Source organism: Melopsittacus undulatus, chromosome 19 (genome assembly GCF_012275295.1).
Source record: "Melopsittacus undulatus isolate bMelUnd1 chromosome 19, bMelUnd1.mat.Z, whole genome shotgun sequence".
Taxonomy (NCBI): Eukaryota; Metazoa; Chordata; class Aves; order Psittaciformes; family Psittaculidae; genus Melopsittacus; species Melopsittacus undulatus.
Genome location: NC_047545.1, coordinates 3,803,530 through 3,825,856, shown reverse-complemented (window position 1 = coordinate 3,825,856; position 22,327 = coordinate 3,803,530). Strand labels below are relative to the sequence as shown.

Below are 22,327 nucleotides of genomic sequence, written 5' to 3'. Positions count from 1 at the left end.
CTAAATCAGTATGTAGATTAAGTATTTAATAACCAGTATTTAGTTAATAAACAGCTCCGGCCTCCCCTGCCGCTCACAAAATGGACGGCGCCCGAACCTCCTCAGCCCGGCGCTCCCTGGGGCGCGGCCATCTTGGCCCGAGTACTTCATTTCCCATGCGGCCCCGCGGCGGGGGGGGGGGAGGCGGTGTCCGCCATCTTGCCGCTCCCTCCTCCCCCGGTGCGGCTGGATTGAATGAGCGCGCTGCCCGCCCGCCCGCGAGCCCAGCGCCATGTCAGGCACCCCGAGCCGCGGCACCCCCGGCGGGACCCCGCTGTCACCCACCCGCATCTCCCGGCTGCAGGAGAAGGAGGAGCTGCGGCAGCTCAATGACCGCCTGGCCGTGTACATCGACCGTGTGCGGGCGCTGGAGCTGGAGAATGACCGGCTGCTGGTGAAGATCTCGGAGAAGGAGGAGGTCACCACACGGGAGGTACGGCCGCTGGCCCAGGGCTGCGGGCCGGGCACCGGCGGCCCTTTGGAGCCGTTTCCCCCGCTCCGTCCCGCAGAGGGGCTCCGCGGCCCGAGGCTTGGCCGAGCCGTTCCCTGCCGCCCGCCCGGCGAGGGCCGCGCTGTGGCGGCGCCATTCGCGTCCCTCCTCGCCCCGGCGGGGAGCGGCTTCGGGCCGACCCCAGCCCAGGGGCTCGGGGCTGAGGGCGGAAGCTGCGGGGGCCGGGCCGGGCCGAGCGGAGGGCGCCGTGAGCTCGGTGCGGCCCCTCGGGGGCTGTCAGGGGCTCTGCGGCCGCGGAGTGACACCTTGTAGGCGGCGGAGGCCGGCACCGGCACCTGAGGCCGGCACCGGCACCTGGAAGGACCCCGGCGGAGGAGACGGGCCGGCCGTGGCTGAGGGCGGCGGTTGGGGCCGCACGCTGCCCTTCGCGTTCGGGCCAGGCAGGGCCCGCTGCACCGAGCACGGTTCTCGGGGTCCGCCGGGGCTGCGTGCGGGGCTCAGCGGCCGCGGCGTGGTTCTTTGCTGTAGTTCGTAGTGTGTTCCCCGTGCGGGCTTTGGGTGTACGGTACCGAGTGCGGAGCACGCGTGTTCTGTGTGAGTTGTAGCGAGCTGAGCGTTGCTTTCCCTTTAGGGTCCCTGCCCTGATGGGCGCATCTCGTATGGGATGCGATGAAAAATCCGAAAGATTTGCTTCTCGGCAGAGGAAATGTGGGAATGAAATCCTTGTGGTGTGAGTCATGGAGCGGAGGGTGTCCCTGCCTGTGGCAGAGCGCTGGAACTGAGGGAGCTTTGAGGTCCCTTCCAACCCAAGCCATTCTGTGGTTCTATGAACTACTCCCATGATCTTGGAGGCAAAACTTGGCACATCCTTTTCCCTAAGCCATGGTTTGCTTTTCCCTCTTCTGTTGTATTGGCTTTCCCCCAGGACTCTCCTTCCCGTAGAGAGGAAGGATGTAGTCAGTGACACAGCTGGGGGCACTCCCACCCATCCTGTACCAGTCCAAACCCCCTCTACATCGTGTAGTGGAGTTAATCTGCAAGGTGAGGTGGCCCACCTCTGAGATGAAGTTAAGCTTCAGTGGGAAGCCTGTAGATAGCAGCCTTTGCTGCAGCTTGCACTGTGCCACTGTGTAGGCTTTTACTTTTTCCTCCCTTTTTCTTTTTCATCCCCCCTTTAAGGGTCTGATTTGATGCTGCTTGGGCTGGGAGGAGGTTTTGAATTCATTTAGTTTAAGCAGACTGGATATGATAGCGTCTTGTTCTGGGAATAGTTGCCCTACCTGCAGTCTGTGCACCCAGGACTGAAGTGCCTTTGAAGTCCCTTTGTACCACTTAATGCTGTAACTCCCATGTTTTCAAGATAACTAGATATTGCTAACCATAAAGCATGGCTGCATCACTTATCCTATGTGAAATCGTGCTATAAACAAAATAACCACCTCTGATTCAGGGAGCTTTTAAGTCGTAGATTGCTGGAGGCTGGAAAGAGTTTTACTGCACTTCAAATGCAGCAGGCCTTGACAGCACACATGTAATGAGTAACAAGAGGACAAGCAGACAACATAGATACAATCTCATTTGACTTTTAATACAAGCATAAAACAACTCCTAATGGCAGTTCTCTGTGTTAACAATTCTGGATGTAGTAATCAGAAATTAAACTTGATGATTTTGATAGGAATCCTTTGCTTGCTTTGCCATTCAGTTTTCTTTTTTCACTATGCAGGCTGGTGGGTGGTGGGAGCAGTAAAACTGTCAGATTTGGGGTTTACTGGAATAGAGGAATCCTTTCCTTTCAGGACCTATCCAGCAAACTGGATTTTCTGCTGACAATTCACTTTTCTTGGTATACTTGGTACAGTTTATTGGAAATCACATTTATAAAGTGATTAGGCTTAGCATGAAGTAAGATACTAATCAAAACCACCCCCAAACCAAACAAAAAACCCCATAAAAATAAACACAGCCCAAAGAATCTCTGTGTAGAAGCACAGTTAAGTGTAGTCCTGTGGTAATGGCACTGTTCTAGCTACATCATTATATATATACACCTTTATATTGTTCTGCATGTTTGAAATAGAGTATTTCCTTTTCCCAGGGTGTTCAAGGTAAATTCCCCTTTGTTGTCCTCAGCTGTGTGTAAATTTTATTCTGATTTTTTTCTTATTTTTTTTAGCTGTCTAAACATTGTTATACTTTCAGCTTTGCTCTATTAGTGGCAGGGACCATGATCTGCTGCTGGTAGATGCAATGATGCATGTTGTGGGATGGCAAACAGGAGTGACTGCTCACCAGTGGGCTCTGTGTTGACACCTGAGCCTTCTGCCTTTGAGTGCAGGTGATGGATCTATAGTCCAAGGCAAATGGGAAGCCGAGGACTGCGATGACCAACAGTAGACAAGAGCATGGTATCATAAGATGTTTGTTCATTGCTTGTCACTCCAGTATCCCACAGTAACTATGTCTGAGAAAGGGGCTGGCGTGGGATCGTTTCTGACGTGCTCCTTCCCACCCCTGCATGCATGGGAACAAAGGGGTGGCATTTCTGAGCTTGTTCTCAAAGCTCTGGTTTAGGGGAATATCTTTGAGATGAGTGAAGTCCTGCTTGATGCTGTTTGGGCAAGGACCATAGTCACTCTTTAATCATCAGCTGCTTGGAATGTTCTTTTTCCTCATTGTTTTAGTCACCAGTCTGCAGAAGGTAAAAGGAAGCAGCCACTTTCTCCTCTGTTGGGCAATCTCCTTTGTCCTACAGACCACAGCTGCCTCATGGCTCTTCTTGAGGAGCACAAAGCTGCCACCTCTTAACAGCAAAGAAAATAAACTTTACAGAAGTTGATTCATCTTTAGTCCTCTGCCAATTATAACCCCTTTTCCTGCTTTTCCTAACTGTCCAATGCTGTTCTATCTCTGCTTGTGTGCAGTAGGCCTCTAGAGAACTAAAAATGTATAGCAGTAAGTCCTAAAGAGTACTTTGTGTGGCTGGATGAACCTGTGGTTGTGCTGATTTCTTGCTTGCTCTCTTGCATGAGTCCCCTTAGCTTAGTCTATGACAAGAGAAATTTCGCTCATCCCCTTGTTTTTCACCTCTCTAGTATATGACTGATGCTCTTCTCACTGTGCTGTGGGTACTGTTACAATAACCTCATTTGTGAGGCTGGGAGGGGGAAATACTGGAAGGGCTGAGAGGAAAAAGGTAGCTAGAGCTCTCCTCAGTTCCCTTTCTACTAAGTCCCCTGCCTCCTCTGCAATGCTTACGATTGCAGCCCTCCAGAAAAGATGCTTTGATGGGCATGGGAGAAACATCCCACGGTTCTCACCCGCAGAAAGGAGGAGTGGAGATGTAGTAGGTGTAGTGTTGCCACCTGCAAAATACGTGTTCAGATGCTGCCATGGATGATAGCTCACTCAGGAGTTGTAGCCTCCAAGACATGGGGTTAAATGGTCTTCTAGCACTGTAAACATCATCTGGGAGGTGATGGTGGTGGTCCACAACACACATCATCATTGTTCTGGAGAACTTGACTCACATTCTGGGTGAGTCTGAGCCATAGCTGACTGGCAGCTCTTTGTCAGTCCAAAACTGGATGAGTAAGAACATATTGAGCCACACATAGTGGGAATATGCTTACATTTAGCATGTAAATGCATGTTATGAGATTAATGTTTTATTACTAAATTTGTCTGGACTTACTTGTAGTTGGATGGGGCTTCTTTCCTAGCATGTTCATTGCCTTCTTGGCATGTTTCCTGTGTTTTCATTGAGAAGCCTTGCAGCTTTTCTCAAGATACTGCCATGGGACAGTCTGTGTTCTTGTGTCTATCCTTGAACCGCTGCACAGTGAGCTCGGAGTGCTCCCAGCACAGGTTGGTAGGTTGAGGAGCAGCAGCCTTTCAGACAGTGCTGTGGAAGCTTCTTTAGTTTCTTGTTCTCTATATGCTATTTCCTTGTTTTGTGTGTGGCCCAACTGTAAACTTAGAGGTTCCTTTCTTGGCAAAAGAGGATAAAAAACGTGGGAGCACCTTCATCGTGCAGTTTGTAGGATGCTCAACTTGGCCTCTGTGCAGGAAGAGTTGCAGGAAGAGAAGGCCAGGTTGGCTGGGGCTTGGAGCAACCTGCTCTAGTGGAAGGTGTGCTTGCCTGTGGCAGGGGGTTGGAAGAGTATGGGCTCTAAGATGCCTTCCAACCCAAGCCAGGCTGTGATTCTGCGAGTGACACTGGGCTGTGGCACTGCTGGTGACAACAGGATTTTGGTTTCTACCACCACAGAACTGTCTTTCAGGATTGATGACTCCTTCAAAGAGGTAGGATCCACCTGACTAAGTAGGCAAACTTTTCCTTGCCAGCAGGGCTGGTCAGCCTGCTAAGAACTTTATATGGGAATGGTGGGGTAGGGAGAGATTCCTCTGAGGTGAGGAACTGGTGGATGGGGAAAGCAAGCAAAAAAGGCCTGGGGCTGTGCAAGCAGAAGAGAAAGCAACAGAAAAGGGATGGAATGGGAACAGCCCAAGCATGGGTGCATGAAGAAGGAAGTGCCTATGGAACTTGTGGGGAACTCTCCTGCCCTGCATGGAGGAGTCATCACTTGTGTGCTTCTCTGAAAAACCAGTGTGTGCAGCATGGGGAGCAGACAAGGAGCAAGCAGTCTGTGGGCAGTTACGCATCTGTGGTCTCACTGGGATCAGGGATAGCTCACACAACTAGAGTGCTGGGATGGATGGATACAGGCTTTTCAGGAAGGTGGGGAGGGAGAACAATGGGAATGCTGAGAGCTCTGCCTGAAGACAGGTTAGGAGCTAGCTGGGAACCTGTTGGTCTGCCTACTAATTCTGACCAAGACAGGGTGATGTGATGTGTCTGCTACTGACCTGATCAAGAAGAGGTAAATGAGGCCTCCTTAAGTCAACTGGGACAAGCCTCACATGCCCTAGTTTTTGTGCTGTGCTAGGTATTTTGTGGTACCTAATATTTAATAAATAAGGAAGGGAGGTGACTATGATGTGGTTGAGTTTGGGATCTGTAGAGGATGAAGCAGCGCAAAAAGCAGGACCACAACTCTGGAAACAAGGAGAGTAGACTTCAGCTGCCTCAGGCCTCTGCTTGGTAGAATTCCATGGGTTACAGCCCTAGAGAGCAAAGGGGGTCCATCAAAGCTGGGTTGATGTTCAAGGATGGCCTTCAGGCTCGAGAGTGGTCCATCCCAACAATCGGGAAGTGGAGCAAAAGTGGCAGGAGACTGTATGCATGAGCAGGGAGGTCCAAACTAAACTTGGGCATAAGGAAGGCTCATGTACTCATTGTCTTCTTAACAGACCAGTCTTCAGGAATCCCAGACCCCTGCAACCAAAGGGAAAGTCTGGCACAAGGAATAAACCCACCTTGAAGTGTTCTCCAGTTCAGTTTGATAATCTAAAACTTTTATTGGTGTTATCATAAATCCATATTCTCTTTGCATCCTATTGTTAGAGTTCTGGCAAGGGTTTTTCTTTCTTTTTTCCTCTTTTCAGTGATTGAAGGTGTTCCTGCTCATTGCTGTCTGTTGCCTCTGCAGGAAGTTGCACTGTGTCCTTACCTCTTGGTTATTGTTCAGTGCTTTACCTTAAAATGCCAGTGAAAGTGGCTTTTTGACTAACACTTTGGCCTTGGAATTGGAGCTGTGTGTTTCCTTCTAATGTTTGTTACTGGCATAAGAGCAGAGATGAGGGTAACATGAATAAAATCCATACTAAGCTACCACACTGGTTATGCCATGAATGAATCAGTTCTTTCTAATTAAGAAGCACAGTCTCTGGGTCTCTTTTTACCAACAGGTTCTGAAACAGCTTTTGTCAGGCAATTTTCAGCTCCAGCTAATGACATTCTCCCTATACAGGAGTTGCATGAGATGTTTATCCTCTGTTCAGAATAGCATTGTTTTGGTGCTGTATGAAAGAGTTCAGCGTAGTTATGGTACACCTCTTTGTAGAAATTCCTATATCTTGTAACTGATAATACAGAGTAGAAGGTGGCTTGTGCCATAGACAACCACTGACTATCAACTATGGAGTAAAAAAACCCCAAGCTTAAGTAGAATAAAGCTTGAAAGAATGAATTCTTTAAAAAGAAAGTAGTAAGTCTGCATGGGTAGACAGCCAAATCAGATCTGGTGTGTGGTTTGCTTATAAACTAAGGCTTCTCAGCCCTTACACTGTCATATTTTAGTTAATTTCAGAAGCTTTAGGAGACTATAGTCTGTATCAGGAGCTTTCATTATATCCCGACTGCTTTTAATCAGTCTTTTTGAAGACCAGATGGTTGAGTCTGGCATTGGAGCCACTGTGATGTTGGAATAGGCACTCCAAGGAATAGCACAGTTTGCTTTGTTGTTCCTGTGTTTCATGCTTTGTAATGAAATGTCTCTTCCTAAAGATGGTGCATTCTGCTTTTGGCTCTTCTCACTCCCTGATTGCTCTGTTTTCTGAATTTACATTAGTAATAGTTGTCCTGATGTCCTTTCATAGAAGCAATAGCATGTAGCAGCCCAGAACTCCCCTGTGTGCTGGGCTGCACCCGCAGAGCATGAGCAGCATGCTGTGCTCTGGGGAGACCTCCCCTGCAGTCCTCGTCCAGCCCTGGGGCTACACCACAAGGGGGGGGACCTGGAGCTGTTGGAGCAAGTCCAGAGGCCAAGGAGATGCTACGAGGGCTGGAGCAGCTCTGCTCTGGAGCCAGGCTGAGAGAGCTTAGAGCAGCTCCAGTGCCTAAAGTGGCTCCCGGAAACCTGGAGAGGGGCTTTGGATGAGGGCCTATAGGGACAGGCCAAGGGGAATGGCTTGAAGGTGCCCAAGGGGAAACTGAGCTGAGCTCTAAGGCAGAAGCTCTTCCCTGGGAGGGTGCTGAGGCGCTGGCACAGGGTGCCCAGAGAAGCTGTGGCTGCCCCATCCCTGGCAGTGCTCAAGGCCAGGTTGGACACAGGGGCTTGGAGCAGCTGCTCCAGTGGAAGGGGTCCCTGCCCTGGCAGGGGTTGGAGCTGGAGGAGCTTTAAGGTCCCTTCTTGGACTGTTAATCTTTGGGTTATTCTCATATCTGAATACTTTCTTCCCCTTAGGTGAGTGGAATCAAGAGTCTCTATGAATCTGAACTGGCTGATGCTCGAAGAGTTCTGGATGAAACTGCCAAAGAGAGGGCCAGACTACAGATTGAAATAGGAAAACTGAGAGCAGAACTTGAGGAGTTCAACAAAAAGTAAGGAAAATCTTCCATGATGCAAGATGATGATTTTTTACATTGGAAAGGGCAATTTTTGCAGTGGGAATGATACTACTGGTTCTTCCTAATGCCTTTTGGATGCATCGCAGATCAGTGAGAAGATAGAGGCTTGTTGGTACAGCTCATCAGGGCAGATAATCTGACCAGTATATTCACAAATGTATTTGTAGAAACAAAATCAATATACTCTGAGTTGGGCAGTTCAGACATCTAGAGGCAGAAAAGATTAGTTGTGCCTATTTCTGTCCTCTTGTATTTCTGGTTATGTGACCATGCATGATGGAAGCTGGTCAGTAAACCAGATTGGGAAACTAAGTTAAAACTGACCCATCCAAGGAAGGTTCACTTTTAAACGTTATCAGTTTTATAATCTGCTTCACTGCACTGACTCATGGCAGAAATGAAGGAAAAGGGTGGCCTTAAGGAATTTGGGAATACGGAAGCAGTGTTGCCTTAAAAACACACGAAGCTAAAATGTCAGTGTGCTGGAAGAAGATCTTGTATCAAGTGTACTTTAAAATCCTGCTGTTCAGTCTGAATCAAAGAGAATTGGCCTGATAAACTGGCTGCTGAGGCCAACTGTAATCCATCATTTCCATTCCCACCAGGGAGTTTTCATAACCAAATCCTGGTCAGCAGTTGAAACTTCTTTTTTAAAATTAATATATGGATATAAAATTGGTTTTAATCCAGTAGTGCCAGTACAGTCCTACTATAAGTCTGCCGTCTCCCTTCATTTGCATCTAAGTAGTTATAAAAGGAATCCTATAATCATAGACTGATCTATAATTATATGATACTATGATTCCAGATCTGATTGTCTGCATTTACAGTGAGTTGGTTTACTGCATAACACATGTGATACAGGGGCCTGTGTCTGGAGGGTCTGTTTCAAAGACTTTGATTGCTGCTGAATAGCTGTTTTTAGGGTAGAAGTTGTGTTTTGTTTTGTCTATATATTTCCTGCAAGCTGCTGGGCTTGAAGACACTGCACGTATGTTGCAGAACAGAATTCATACAAACAGATTGGACTAATTAAAAGAATTGGTTACAGGGAAATGAAAACAGATTCAGAGATTACACCAAGGAAAATGAATTTTAAGATGGTCTAAAAGGAAAAGACAAGAAGCCATTCCCTGTGTTCTTGGTGTGAGATTAGAGTGAGCTTAAACTGCAGCAAGGACATATTGCTTCATAGAAAACCCCATGTTTTCAATAACATAATGACATACACTCAGAGAAGCTGCAGAAAGTCAGTATGTTAGAGGAAAAGATAGACAAGTAATTGGTGGGCAGGAGGAAGATGACCTTGATAGTGTCTGTGAGTTGGACCTAACAGCTCAAATAATCATATTCAGAGTGACCAGAGCTGCTTTGCTCATAATGCATACTGCTGAGAAAGACTGGTTTATTCCTGTGACCACATTTCCACAGTGAATTACTTTACTACTTTAGGTGGGAATACATCTTGAGGAATGGGCTTGGCCACATCAAGTACAAAACACTGGGAATGCTCATATGCCTCTGGGATACATGGATGTGCTTCTCAGGGGCTGTAGTCCAAAGTGATAGATGTCAGCAATTAAATGTGCTGTGCAGCACTGAGATGACAAAATACTCCACACCTTGTGTGTGAAGCTGCTTTATTGTCATCTTTTAGCTGGCAGAGTTGCTTTCCAATTTTATTCTTGCCTGCCCATGACATTTTTACTAGGCAATACAATTACAACACATTGGTACTAGCTGTGAGTTTTAAGAGGCATTTACTATGCTTTCATTAGCTGCACTTGCAGGTTACTGTAGAAGCCATGTAGTTAGTGGTATACTTATCCTGATAAAATGCATGTCATAACAAAGTACCTGTAGTAGTAACCAGGGCATGCACCAGACACATGAGCACCCACTTAATAAATGTAATGAACTTTTGTTTTTAGCTACAAGAAGAAAGATGCAGATTTGTCTGTGGCTCAGGGTCGCATTAAGGATCTTGAAGTGCTGTTCCATAGAAGTGAAGCAGAACTCAACACTGTCCTGAATGAGAAACGTAGTCTGGAGGCAGAGGTGGCTGATTTGAGAGCCCAGCTTGCTAAGGTATGGCTGTGACTGCTTCCAGGCTCTGTATTGTCACATGTGGTGTTCTTTGCAGTTAATTTGTAATCTGGACATAATTGATCCATCTCTCTTACTGCTGAACCTTTTCTTGCTCCTCTTGAATATAAAACTAAATAGCAAGAAATGTCTAAAACAACCAGAGCAACATCATGGTTTAGAAATGTTACTAGTCAAAAGCTTTTATTTGAAACTTTCTGGTAGGTGTTTGTATAGTCATGAGATATCAGATAGTAAATGTGGTCCTTCATAATGTCCTGCATAATTCAGACTTAGGTTAGAGTACCCAGTAGGGTGGTGCTAGCAAGAAGAACCTACAGAATGTATTGTGCTTGAGGAATTAATAATCCTCAGCTCCATTATCATCCTGTATTGAAATAATCCTATGTTTTAAATAACTGGTCTACAAACACAAAAGCTTGTTTAAATATTCATAAGCTTGCACACACTTTCTTTTGTTGTGGTGGGTTTTGTTTTATTTGGGGTTTTGTTGTTGGGCTTTTTGTTTGCTTTAAATGGCTTGTCATTAGATGTGTGAATAATTGGTCCAGAGATGGCAAATGAAGACCATAAAGGGATTATGGATCAAGAACAGGGGTCCAGACAAAATTAGATCTTTACCTTGAAAACTGTTGCCTAGGCTGAAGATGGCCACGCTGTGGCTAAGAAGCAGTTGGAGAAGGAGACCCTCATGCGTGTGGACCTGGAGAATCGGTGCCAGAGCTTGCAAGAGGATCTGGATTTCAGGAAGAATGTGTTTGAGGAGGTATTGTCAACCTAATAAAGTCGTCATAGTCTGAAGTTTAGGCAGCTTTTACTCAAGCTGACTGTAAGCAGTTACCAACTAGTCCAGGTAGGGAAAATCAGTATTACCCTTGCTATGAATGGATGGAGTAATAAAATAGTCAAAGGTTTTGCCAGAGTTACAGGGTAAAGCAGTGGTGGAGCTGAATGACAGAGGTATTGTTCCATGAGCATGTGAGTTTATGTAGCAGCTGACTACTCTGGGAAAGGGAATGTCCTGTTCCCTCTCTCTGGACCTCTTTGCATGGCCCTGCTCCCTACTTGCACCAGCTCTGATGAGTAGAGGTCATCCAGTATATAGAATGAGACAGAAAATCTGCATATGCTTAAAAGTGAAACTTGAAGATGCAGATTTTTCTCTATATATATTCAATATGTGTAATGGTCACAGAAGGGGTTAACTTTTATCTGGCTCCTTGTAGACTGCTATTGTACTGTAGGGATGCATATTGAGAAGGAAAGGGTTTGTAATGCAGCAGATTGGATCTCTTCACTATGTAAAAAATCATGTTCTCTTCTGCCCATTTCCCCCTATTTTAACTTCTGTAGATCCCTTAAGAATTAGATCCTGCTAAATGAGAACTGTAATTTGCATCTGTTAGTACACAGAGCAATGCTTAGGCTTAAATGCCTTTAGCACTGGAGCTTCTATATACTAATTAGGAATGAAGTAGTTAATTGTTGTCTGAATGGAATTGCTTGTACTGTTTACCCTCATGTGGTAACTTGTCCCCCTTGTGTGTGCAGGAAATAAGGGAGACAAGAAAACGTCATGAACATCGCCTGGTTGAGGTGGACACGAGTCGCCAGCAGGAGTATGAATCCAAAATGACTCAGGCCCTGGAGGATCTGCGAAATCAACATGATGAACAAGTCAAGCTGTACAAAATGGAGCTTGAGCAGACCTATCAGGCCAAGGTAACTCCTGCTACCCACAGTCTGACAGGATGTCCAGTTGCAGAGATAAAACCCTTTCCATCAGCACTGCTGTCTTTAAGGAGACAAGTAATTAAAATTGGAAGAAGCTTTGTCCCATTGTTCTGATGACTCCTCTGGTGCTTGTGCACAGATGCATTTTCAGGGTGGTAATAGCCAGGAATAGCTTTAGCCAAGAAAGGTCTCTTTGTGAGACAAAGCATGGAGGTGTTGGTCACTGCAGAGGACACAGTAAGAATAGTGAGCGTCATGCAATGGCCAATGCGACGATGTTTCCTGCTGTAAGGGCTTTTGTGTCAGTAGTCCAGTTCTTCCTCCAAAAGGATATTTGCAGGTTATCTAAATCAATGCAAGTGACTTATCTAAATCAATGCAAGTGACTTGTCTAAACCTTGCCTTCCAGCTGGAGAATGCCAAACTGTCCTCTGACCAAAATGACAAAGCTGCTGGTGCAGCTCGAGAGGAGTTGAAGGAGGCTCGCATGAGAATAGAAGCTCTCAGCTACCAGCTTTCTGGCCTTCAGAAACAGGTAAGGGGACTGAAATTGCTTTCTCCTCTATTACAGAGCACTGTGTTGTTTGGATATATGAACTTCTGTCCCTTAGTACTTCCTGAATTTTATGGAGCAAAATCATAGAATGGGTTGGGTTGGAAAGGACCTTAAGATCATCTACTTCCAGCTCCCTGCCTCACACTAGACCAGATGGCCCAAGGCTCTGTTCAACCTGGCCTTGAACACTGCCAGGGATGGAGCATTTACCACTTCTTTGGGCACCCTGTGCCAGTGTCTCACCACCCTCACAGAGAACTTCTTCCTTATATCCAACCTGAACTTCCCTTGTTTCAGTTTAAACCCATTACCCCTTTACCTGTTGCTACAGTCCCTTGTGAAGGAGCCCCTCTCCAGCATTTTTGTAGGCCCCCTTCAGACACTGGAAGCTGCTCTGAGGTCTCCATGCAGCTTCTCTTCTCCAGGCTGAACAGCCCCAACTTTCTTAGCCTATATTCATATGGGAGGAGCTCCAGCCCCCTGATCATCCTCATGGCCTCTGGACTTGCTCCAACAGCTCCATGTCCTTCTCACGCTGAGGGCACCAGAACTGCACACAGTGCTGCAAGTGGGCTCTCATTTTATGTTCATCTGGGAGGGAGTTGAATTTTTACCTTGTTCCCTGTACCAACATAGATACCAAGTGGGTTTTCCTTTGCTGTCTTCCCAGGCCAGTGCAGCAGAAGATCGTATTCGTGAACTGGAGGAAATGATGGCTGGCGAGCGGGAGAAGTTTAGGAAGATGCTAGATGCAAAGGAGAGGGAAATGACAGACATGAGGGACCAGATGCAGCAGCAGCTTACAGAGTACCAGGAGCTGCTCGATGTTAAATTAGCACTGGACATGGAGATCAGCGCTTACCGCAAGCTCCTGGAAGGAGAAGAGGAAAGGTATATACAGATACCCTGTTCTTTTCTTAGGACTCACAGGAGTTACTTGCATTTCTTATGCTTTTGGTTTCAGTAAAGTTATACTGGCTTCACCCGACAATGTGTTGTATGGAACAGTTACGTAAAACACATGCAGGTGTTCTCTGAACACTATATGTTGGTTTTTATAATGTTCTCAGAGTACAGTGCAATATATCATTCCATGCTTAACATTCACAGAAGCACAGAACGGTTTGGGTTGTATGTCAGGTTAAAGCTATTCCCCTTGTCCTGTCCCTACAGGCCCTTGTCCCAAGCCCCTCTACAGGTTTCTTGTAGCCCCTTTAGGCACTGGAGCTGCTCTAAGGTCTCCCTTTCAGGAGCCTTCTCTTCTCTGGACTGAATCAGCCCAGCTCTCTCAAAAGCAGACATTCATCTTCTCTTTTTATTCAGGTGCTTATACTTCTAAGTTTTTAAATCATGTGGCTTAAGAACAGTGTGTTCTGTAGTAGATATGCTGGAGGGGAGGGCTAAGCAAGCTGTCTAGCTCTCATCAGCACTGCTCTCCACATCACATTATCATGCTACCGAGCAATTTCTCAGGGATGGATAACTACGTCCTGCCCTTACCCTGCTCCTTGTATTCAGCCCTCTTGACACACACAGTGAGGCTCCTTTATGCTTTGCTGCTTGCCTATTACAGCCTGGTTCCTGAGTATATTGTGGACTTCCTGCTTGGTGTGCAGTCCCCTGGATGCGTTAATTCAAATTCTTGCTTCCTTGTGTTAAGGTTGAAGCTGTCTCCAAGTCCCTCCTCCCGTGTGACAGTCTCTCGGGCTACCTCCAGCAGCAGCAGCAGCAGCACTTCACTGGTTCGCTCTTCCCGAGGCAAGAGAAAACGGCTTGAGACAGAGGAGCTTTCAGGCAGTGGAACCAGTGGGATTGGCACTGGAAGCATCAGCGGCAGTAGCAGCAGCAGTAGCTTCCAAATGTCCCAGCAAGCTTCAGCTACAGGAAGTATCAGCATAGAGGAGATAGACCTGGAGGGCAAATATGTTCAACTGAAGAATAACTCAGAGAAGGTGAGTATCAGCAAAACTGCTGGAGACCAAGGAGGAGCTGAATTGAAATGGCACAGCCTTTTGTAGCACAAGTAGGAGGAGTCACTTGGAGAACAGGAGCAGCTTCCCAAGGTGCAGCATCCTGCAGGCATTAACAGGGACCAAGGAACCAACAGGAGTCCAAGTTGAACTTTACAATGTACTAATATGTGTGGTGTTTGCTGCAGGAAGAGAACATAGTATATGTCCCAAATGTCCCTGTGCCGGTACCTTGCTCTTGTGAATAGCTTTGCTGGCTCTGGCAGAATGGTTTTGTCTGAAATTTGTGTCTTTTTCAATTTTGCTGAATGACCCGATGGAATTTACACTTGAGACTATGAGTGGGTATAGAAAAATACTTCCAAGTTAGAATGCAGATGTTTAACAACCATGTAAATTCATATTCACATTATTTTAATAACAGACCCAGAGAAAGCTCTGGTGCCTCTGCTTCTTTTTGCTCACCCTAAATAACCTGATGACTCTCTCCATTAGGATCAGTCTTTGGGTAACTGGCGACTGAAAAGACAAATTGGAGATGGAGAAGAAATTGCCTACAAGTTTACTCCTAAGTATATCCTCAGAGCTGGGCAGACTGTAACAGTAAGTTCTGCTCACAGTATGTCAACCATGTACTCCTTTTAGCAATACTGAGGCAGTTGTAGAACAGTTGTAGAATCCAGCCTGATTTGATGTGAAACTTAGGGTTTCATGGATCTTATCTTAGAGGAGCAGGATTTCAGTTACAAAAATGCAGAACAGAAATTACTATGTGAAACTCTTGGCTATTTAAAACCAATTTGGGCACAAGAGAAATTTGAAGGAAAAGGTGGTTTTGGGTGGGTTTTGGTTTCCAGACATCTTTACCCAGGTTTAGGAACAGGAACCCTGCTCAATCTCTTAATGAAATAGAATGTTTTAGAGCATTCCTTCAGTCTTGTAAACTTTAGTTACAACTGAGTGTTCTCAGCCTTAACTGTAGCAGAACAGCTACTTTCCTCCCCTGGTGTATTTTGCTTGCGTAATATGTTGCATATTATTGCAACAGATGCAGTTTCAGAGGAAAAAGATTACTTTCTTTGGATCAATTCCAGCTCTTTCCATATGCATCTTACTTGGATACATATAAAGATGAAATTGCTACACTAGAACCTGCAGTTTGCCTTGACTCCATGGGGTAGATTCATTGAGGCAGGGAGGATAAATTTGTATGTTAAGAAAATAATTGATAATTGCAACAGTAGAGAGTTGTTTTTTCTTATGGCCACTGTTATCTTTTGTTGTAGACAGAATAATATCTTACTACAAGTAATGGTATAAAACTGCCACTGGAATTCAGAAACAAAACCAGCATGCAAAGAAGAAGTAGGAGAATTAGGGAGTTCTTTGTATATATAAAACTAAAAGGTGCATCACCAGCTAATTACGGAATGCCTTTCTCACTAGATTTGGGGTGCAGATGCAGGAGTATCCCATAGCCCCCCTTCTGTTCTCGTGTGGAAGAATCAAGGCAGCTGGGGCACCGGAGGAAATATCCGCACGTACCTTGTCAACTCCGAAGGAGAGGTAGGAAGAAGCTGTGGGCTGGGTTAGCTCCCAGAGCCCTTCATTTGGAGGGCACTGGGGGATGACAATGCCAAAATCCTGATTTTAAGGTCTCCCCCCTTATCCAAACCCTTGGGGGCTGGAATTGTTTTTAATGTTAGATCTCTAGGGCAAGTTGCTTTAAACCCTCCAAAATTTAATAGGGGTATTGTACTGTGATGGGATAGCAAAAGCTGAAGGTAGCTATAGACTACTGCTACCTCCTTCTCTGTCTTTTTGTGTAGGAAGTTGCAGTGAGAAGTGTCACTAAGTCAGTAGTTGTGCGAGAGAACGAAGAGGAAGAGGATGAAGCAGAGTTTGGAGAGGAAGACCTTTTCAACCAACAGGTAATAAGATGCAGACCAGATATTTACCTTGTGTTTCATTTGTTGGATTAATCAGGCATAAGAGTATATATCTGCCACGTCTGAAATGAACTCAATTTTCTTAATGATCCCTTACATCTTCATAAGCCTTAGTTATATATTAACTATATATATATATGTAAAATATTCATAAGCCTGTGAACCACCTGACCAGCAGTGGCAGAGTATAGAGCAGTTGTGCAGCACAGAGCTCTTTCCAACAGAAGCATCCTTTGAGTTTGCTGTAAAGCTAATGCCATCTCAGCTGGCATTGGTCATCTGTATCCGTGTTAAAAGGATGGAGATTAACCAGCAAACCCCAAGGAGACCAGCAGTGTCTCAAACCTGGCAATAGGCTGTGATGTACGTGGTGCTTTCTCTAAAGTTGTGCTATTACTTCAATATAACCAGAGTCCAGGCTTGCAACATGAAAAGCCAGCAAGAACTGAGTTCAGCTTTGTCTGTCTTATTTTAGGGCGATCCCAGAACAACCTCCAGAGGATGCGCTGTGATGTGAAGAAAGAAACAAAGAAAATTACTGTTTGCTTCTTTTCCCCATTTCTTTCTTTTTATTTTGGCTATTTTTTTCCCTCCAGAGCCACTGAAAACTATTTTTATATGCATCATCTGATTTCTTTGAAGTTTACTCTTGGTACATTTTTATAAAAAGAAAACACAAAAAAAACCCCTTTTCCTGAACCAAACTGCCAGAGTTTTTAGTAGATTTTTCCCCCTCACCTTTGTTGAAACACTAGAGTGGAATGTTGTTTTTTTTCCCATATCCAGAGTTTAAAGTCTTATGTATGAACCTGCAGCAGAAATGGGTTGAGATTCCTGGAGTGTGTGGTAAATCTATAATTGCAGATATAGCCAGGATAAATTCCAAAAGGAAGTTTAGGAAAGCATGTTCACCTGTAGGGCCCCAGGAGAGATTCCCACAATGTTACTACCATTGCTTAAATCATGGAGGAATCTTGCCTGGTATCCTCAGCAGTGCCCAGCTTAGGAAAATTAGACCCAACATTCATGTAAAAGTGCTCCTCCAGGGAAGGAACCAAAGGGAAGTTGTGCTGGAGACTTGGGACCAGAACATCTTGTCCTAACCTAAGGTTTGACACTGGTACAAATATCTGAGTGTCAACACCTTTAGCTCCGTATCATTATTCCAGAAGATTGAGGATGAAGGCTTCTGCTTACTGAATATACACTACACCTTAAGGTGTGGAAGTGTCCAACCCAGAGTTTTAACTGTTTTGTTTTGGGGGGATTTTGACATTGTCACCAATGAGACCTTGTTAAATCATGGATGCAGGTTGTGATGTGCAGTCGTTACGACATGAAGTATCATGATTTAACACTTTTGACATATTCAGCGTTAAGCAGAATGATGATGATTTTGGATGTTGAAAATGTTTTTACTTTTGGCAATGATAAATATTAGGGATTTTAAAGGGTATCCTGCATAAATGTCCTCTTTTTTTTAATTAGAGCTGGATGCAGCTTGTCCATACTTAGAGTCAAAGGGGCATTGTCAGGTATCTTAAGGAGCATTTACAGAATACTACAGATAGTTTAAGAACCTCTTTAAAAAGCTAAGAGGAACTGCTGCTTAGGATGCTAGCATTGCTTTGTGGTGTTCAAATGCTTAAAGTCAATTCTAACAGGAAGTGAAGGGACAATAATGCTTTTTATAATAAATGCTTTCTATGAGTAGCAGATGGTTTTTGGTTCAGGATGATGCATTCTGTGTCTGACAGTGTCCCTTTGAATTAAGGTTTCTTCTGCTACACTCCTCTGCAAACTCTTGACTCCTATCAGGGTTAGTATTCCTACAGTAGCACATCTTTAAGCACTTGGAAAAGGCCTTGACTGCTCCAAAGAATGTATTTGCTACTGTACAAGCAAATGTGGGGTTTTTTTCACTAGTTATTAGCTTTGGATACAAAATTTGGATACCAGTTGATGCCAGCATAGACTCCTGTTTTTACCTACATTCTTGAACTCTGATCTTGTCCTTCAAGTAGTTTAGATTCATCGAACAAGCTACAAGGTTTGGGTGTTTTCGGTGGCTTTTGGACATTATGTTCTCTGAACATTATTGTGACTGACAGATATAACCTAGAAAGTCAGTTTAGTGGCTTTGACTGATGGCTTTGTAATGCAAGCAGGGTGGGAACAAAAAGGGGGGGGGTTAAGCTTATGGATTTATTTTGCCATTTAGAAATAAATTAAAGATGCTACTTTCTCTATTTGAGTGGGATGACTGAAGTCCAGAAATTAATGGGTATTTACAATTACATTGTAAACCATTATCAGAGAATCCATTACAGAAAAGTGCTATGAAAGTTTGGCTGTTTGGGCTAATGGGATAACTCCATTGATGTACTTGGCTGGTTTTCTAAGGTAATTTTCCCACTCTGCTTGAGTAGAAGGTTAAATATGTAGTAAATCACGTCTCTGTCAAATGTATTTAGTGGAATTATGTTTCTCAGACATACTGTGATCAATTACCTTTTCTAAATTAGGTGTTAGACAAATGAATGCAATCAATGTAAAAGCATTTTTGCAATGCACCTTCCAACCACTGGACAGCATTTCCTTTTCTGACCCACAGCTTCTAGAACATACTTTAAATGATGGTTGAGGGCTTTTTGCCTTCTTTTTTTTTTCTTCTTTTCCCTAAAGATCTGTATTTATGTGTTTGATTTTTTTTTTTACATTGGCCAGTTTTCAGATTGCTTATTCTGCTTTAAGATTGTCCTGTAAACTGTTCTGGGATCTTTAAATCCTAATGCAGTGAGTGTATAGTTCATTCGTATTTTTTCCTGTGATTTTTGTTCTTTTCTCCTGTAAAGAACGGGCTGGGAAAGGCAGCTCCAACGAGGGAAAACCTCTTTGCTACCTGAGCCATAGTTTTCTTAACAGCTACTGTATGGGGAATGTGTCGTCTTGCAGCCTTAAGGACTGGTGCTTGCAGATCTTGTGATGGGCACTGTGCCCTTCAGGAACAGTCTGCAGGCTACTGAAAATCTGATCCATGGTTCCAAGCTGTAAATTACAAGACATAGAAAAACTACTGTATTCCATGGACTTTTTGTTGCAGGTGCATTTTCTCGGGGTGCCATCCTTTCCTCTTGCTTTTGACGCTGAGCTTCAGTATAACAGCACTATCCCTTTGGAGCTGGTGCTCCATCCTGGGAGGTTTTTTGGCTTTACCAAACCAAAAAGCATTGCTTTGTTGTGGGTTTGTTTTTTATTTGTTAATTACTTTTTTTGTCTTTCTAGAATTTATTTTTTCAGGGTAATGGAAGTGTCCCCTTGCCTTACTTCTTCAATCCTATGTGTACACCACTCTAGAATTTGGAGCGTAGTCAGTGTTTCTTCTCCAGTGTCTGATACCTGGTGCAGAGCTTGAAGGAGAAAGATTTGACTTGTCAGGAGGCAAAGTATTTTCAGGCTTTTCTGATAAGGGACATTAACCAGTAAAGCTTTTATCAGAGTAGTTACTTGAGTGTAACTACCCCCTATGGATGTTCTTATTCCAAGAAAAATAAGCAAACAACTTTATTCTGGGTGGAATAGTCAAAATGATTCCTAAATAATTCTCAGTGGTTAAGAGGGGGAAGGAATAACAGTAGAACTGCTGCAGAATAGTTAAGGCAGTCCTTACATTGTGTAGATCATAAGATCATATAAAATATGATAAGCACACACCACCTAATCCTAAATTAGTAAGTTGGTACTGTATGACAACACTTGTGTCCGAATAACTCATCCTTCTGCAGAACCATTGGGAACGTGACATCCTGCAGATGGTTATAGAGAGCCTCTGACATTTCATTCCCTTCTTTCTCCCTCACTTACTTCCATATGAGACTTTACCTGTTGTGTTGCAGTGATTATTTCCAAGTAACAATGTGGCTGTGATTCCTGTGTGTAGCTTTATTTCCTGGTGTGTCTACTTAGGCTGCTGCTACTCCAGATTTGCCCTGACAGCGCCAATAGTTTACACTGATGCATTCGATGGCTCATCTGCAGCGCTGGTTTGCCAGTAGATGGGAATTGGCTGGCAGAGTCTGTAGCAGGAACCAAGTCTCAGGAAGAAAATAAACCTCTGCTTCCCATGACCTGTAATGTTAAAGCCAGATGGACTTGTCTGCAGCTTGCATGGGTCATGACAGTTGTATTGCAGTGTGAAGCAGACTGTGTACTGTGAAAGGAGATCACGTTTATCCTAGAGCAACAGGACACCTCATGGTCAGTTCAGGGATTTTACTGGGGTTTTTGTACACCCTCTTTTTATGCTTCTCCTGTATAAAGGCCCTTTAACTGCAACCTGAACAGAGGATATAGAAGAAGCTTGTAGAAGCCCTCTCTACACCCCAGAACATTTGAGAACGTTCCTTCGCTGTGAAAGGTTTTGATGCTGTGTGTTTTCTCTCTCCTGTAGCCACTTCCTCGCTCTTAAGCCATTCTATCCCTTCTGTTTGTATCTTCCTTTGAAAGTCTTATCTCTAAACAAAGGCATATCCATATTTGATACTGGATTTCATTGCCACTGTTGGGTCCAACCCCCGTGTGCACAGGAAACAAAGCCTTGTTGTAAACCAGTGAGTGGAAGGTGAGATGACGATTGCATTTGGTTCAAAGCATTGTTTTTAGACAAATTCTGTTGGAGAGTTTCTTTTCTCCCTTACAATGGCCTGGGAAACAGAATTTTATTTGCCCTTCAATATTCTTTGCTTTAAATCGATTTTAAAATAATTTAAAAGTGGTGGTTTTTTTATACAAGACCATATTTACATGCAATTATTATTTGTAAACGTAATGCCTTTCTTGAAATGCTAAGGTCTAGACAGTGAAAAGGATGCTTAATATTCAAAGAAACAATGAACGGACTTGGAGTTCAGTTTGAACTTCCAAAACGGGTTTGAACTTCCAAACTTCCTGCTTTGTTCATAATAACTATTCCATGTTGATCAAAGGTAGATGTGATTGTGTATTCCAGAATCACTACACTAAAAATGAGAAGCAGTAAGCTCTTTGAAACAAGTTTAAGCCAAAACGCTACCCATCTGGGCACAAACTACAGTTCAACAGTGATGCCTTGTGACTTGAATTGTGATTTATTGCTTTTTATTCTTTTTCCATGTTTTTAAACACAATCTCTGTGTAGATGGCTGTTGTTCTAGGTCACTGCTGGGGTTCACTGGCTTCTGGATCAGCTGCTGCAGAAGAGTGTTTGGAAGGTTCAAGTTGTTAAAAGGAGTTGTGAAAATGGTTGCAAATTGAATTGGAACAGGATTAACAAGTTCATATGGAACTTGTGAAAGCTAGGGAATGATCTAGACTTTATCATTTCAAAGTGGTTGTTTGTTTTTTTTCTTTTTAGAATATGCATGCCAAAAGTCTTGTCTTTTTTCAATGATTTGTAATATACATTTTATGACTGGAACCTTTTTGTACAACACACTCAAATAAATGTTTTGCATTTTATTTGCTTCCTTCTTTCATTCAATCAACGCAAAGCCCGTATTGGCTGTTGGAAATTGTTCCTCCTAGGAGAGGGGGTCCTGTGTGCAGCCAGATGGGACAATGCACTCCTAAAAGGGACCAGAGCCCCCCTGGGGGCTAAGCAGCTGAGAGAGCAGGGCTGGGGCAGCCTGGACAAGAGAAGGCTCCTGAAGGGGAGACCTGAGAGCAGCTCCAGTGCCTAAAGGCGCTGCAGGAAACCTGGAGAGGTGCTTGGGACAAGGGATGTAGGGACAGGCCAAGGGGAATGGCTTGAACCTGCCCAAGGGGAGACTGAGCTGAGCTCTTAGGCAGAAGCTGTTCCCTGGGAGGGTGCTGAGGCGCTGGCACAGGGTGCGCAGAGAAGCTGTGGCTGCCCCATCCCTGGCAGTGCTCAAGGCCAGGTTGGACACAGGGGCTTGGAGCAGCTGCTCCAGTGGAAGGGGTCCCTGCCCGTGGCAGGGGTTGGAGCTGGAGGAGCTTGAAGGTCCCTTCCAACCCGTTCCATGCTCTGGGCAATGGACAGGAGCACTGCAGGGTGCAGCGATGGGCACTGTGCTCCACAGTGCTCTAGTGTGGGCTCCAGCTGGTGAAGATGAGCGCGGTTCTGGCCTTAGCTCTGCGCTACTGCCCAGCTCATCCTCACCTCGCCATCTCCTTCATCCTGCCTCGCCGTCTCCTTCCTCCCATCCCATTCACTCCGTGATGCTGTTGACTCCGATTTGTCTCTACCAAGCCCCTCAGCGCTCTCCCATTGAG

General features: G+C 44.8%; 1 protein-coding gene across 1 annotated transcript; it reads left to right on the top strand.

Annotated features, from left to right (window-relative positions):
• The first annotated feature begins 127 nt into the window (after positions 1-127).
• Positions 128-21,553, top strand: LMNB2 (lamin B2). Its single transcript, XM_034070683.1, has 12 exons — positions 128-472; positions 7,579-7,715; positions 9,674-9,830; positions 10,489-10,614; positions 11,400-11,570; positions 11,992-12,117; positions 12,809-13,029; positions 13,799-14,090; positions 14,604-14,711; positions 15,555-15,674; positions 15,938-16,039; positions 16,533-21,553. The coding sequence occupies exons 1-12, from the start codon at positions 272-274 to the stop codon at positions 16,572-16,574; spliced, it is 1,803 nt and encodes a 600-aa protein (XP_033926574.1). The 5' UTR covers positions 128-271; the 3' UTR covers positions 16,575-21,553.
• The last annotated feature ends 774 nt before the right edge of the window (positions 21,554-22,327 follow it).

What these genes read in the sequence shown, in the direction of transcription:
- LMNB2 (XM_034070683.1), top strand. Translation starts at nt 272, where the DNA reads ATGTCAGGCACCCCGAGCCGCGGCACCCCCGGCGGGACCCCGCTGTCA. An exon ending in AGCAGACCTATCAGGCCAAG is followed by an intron (nt 11,571 to 11,991) that starts GTAACTCCTGCT and finishes CTTGCCTTCCAG; the next exon opens with CTGGAGAATGCCAAACTGTC. An exon ending in CTGGAAGGAGAAGAGGAAAG is followed by an intron (nt 13,030 to 13,798) that starts GTATATACAGAT and finishes CCTTGTGTTAAG; the next exon opens with GTTGAAGCTGTCTCCAAGTC.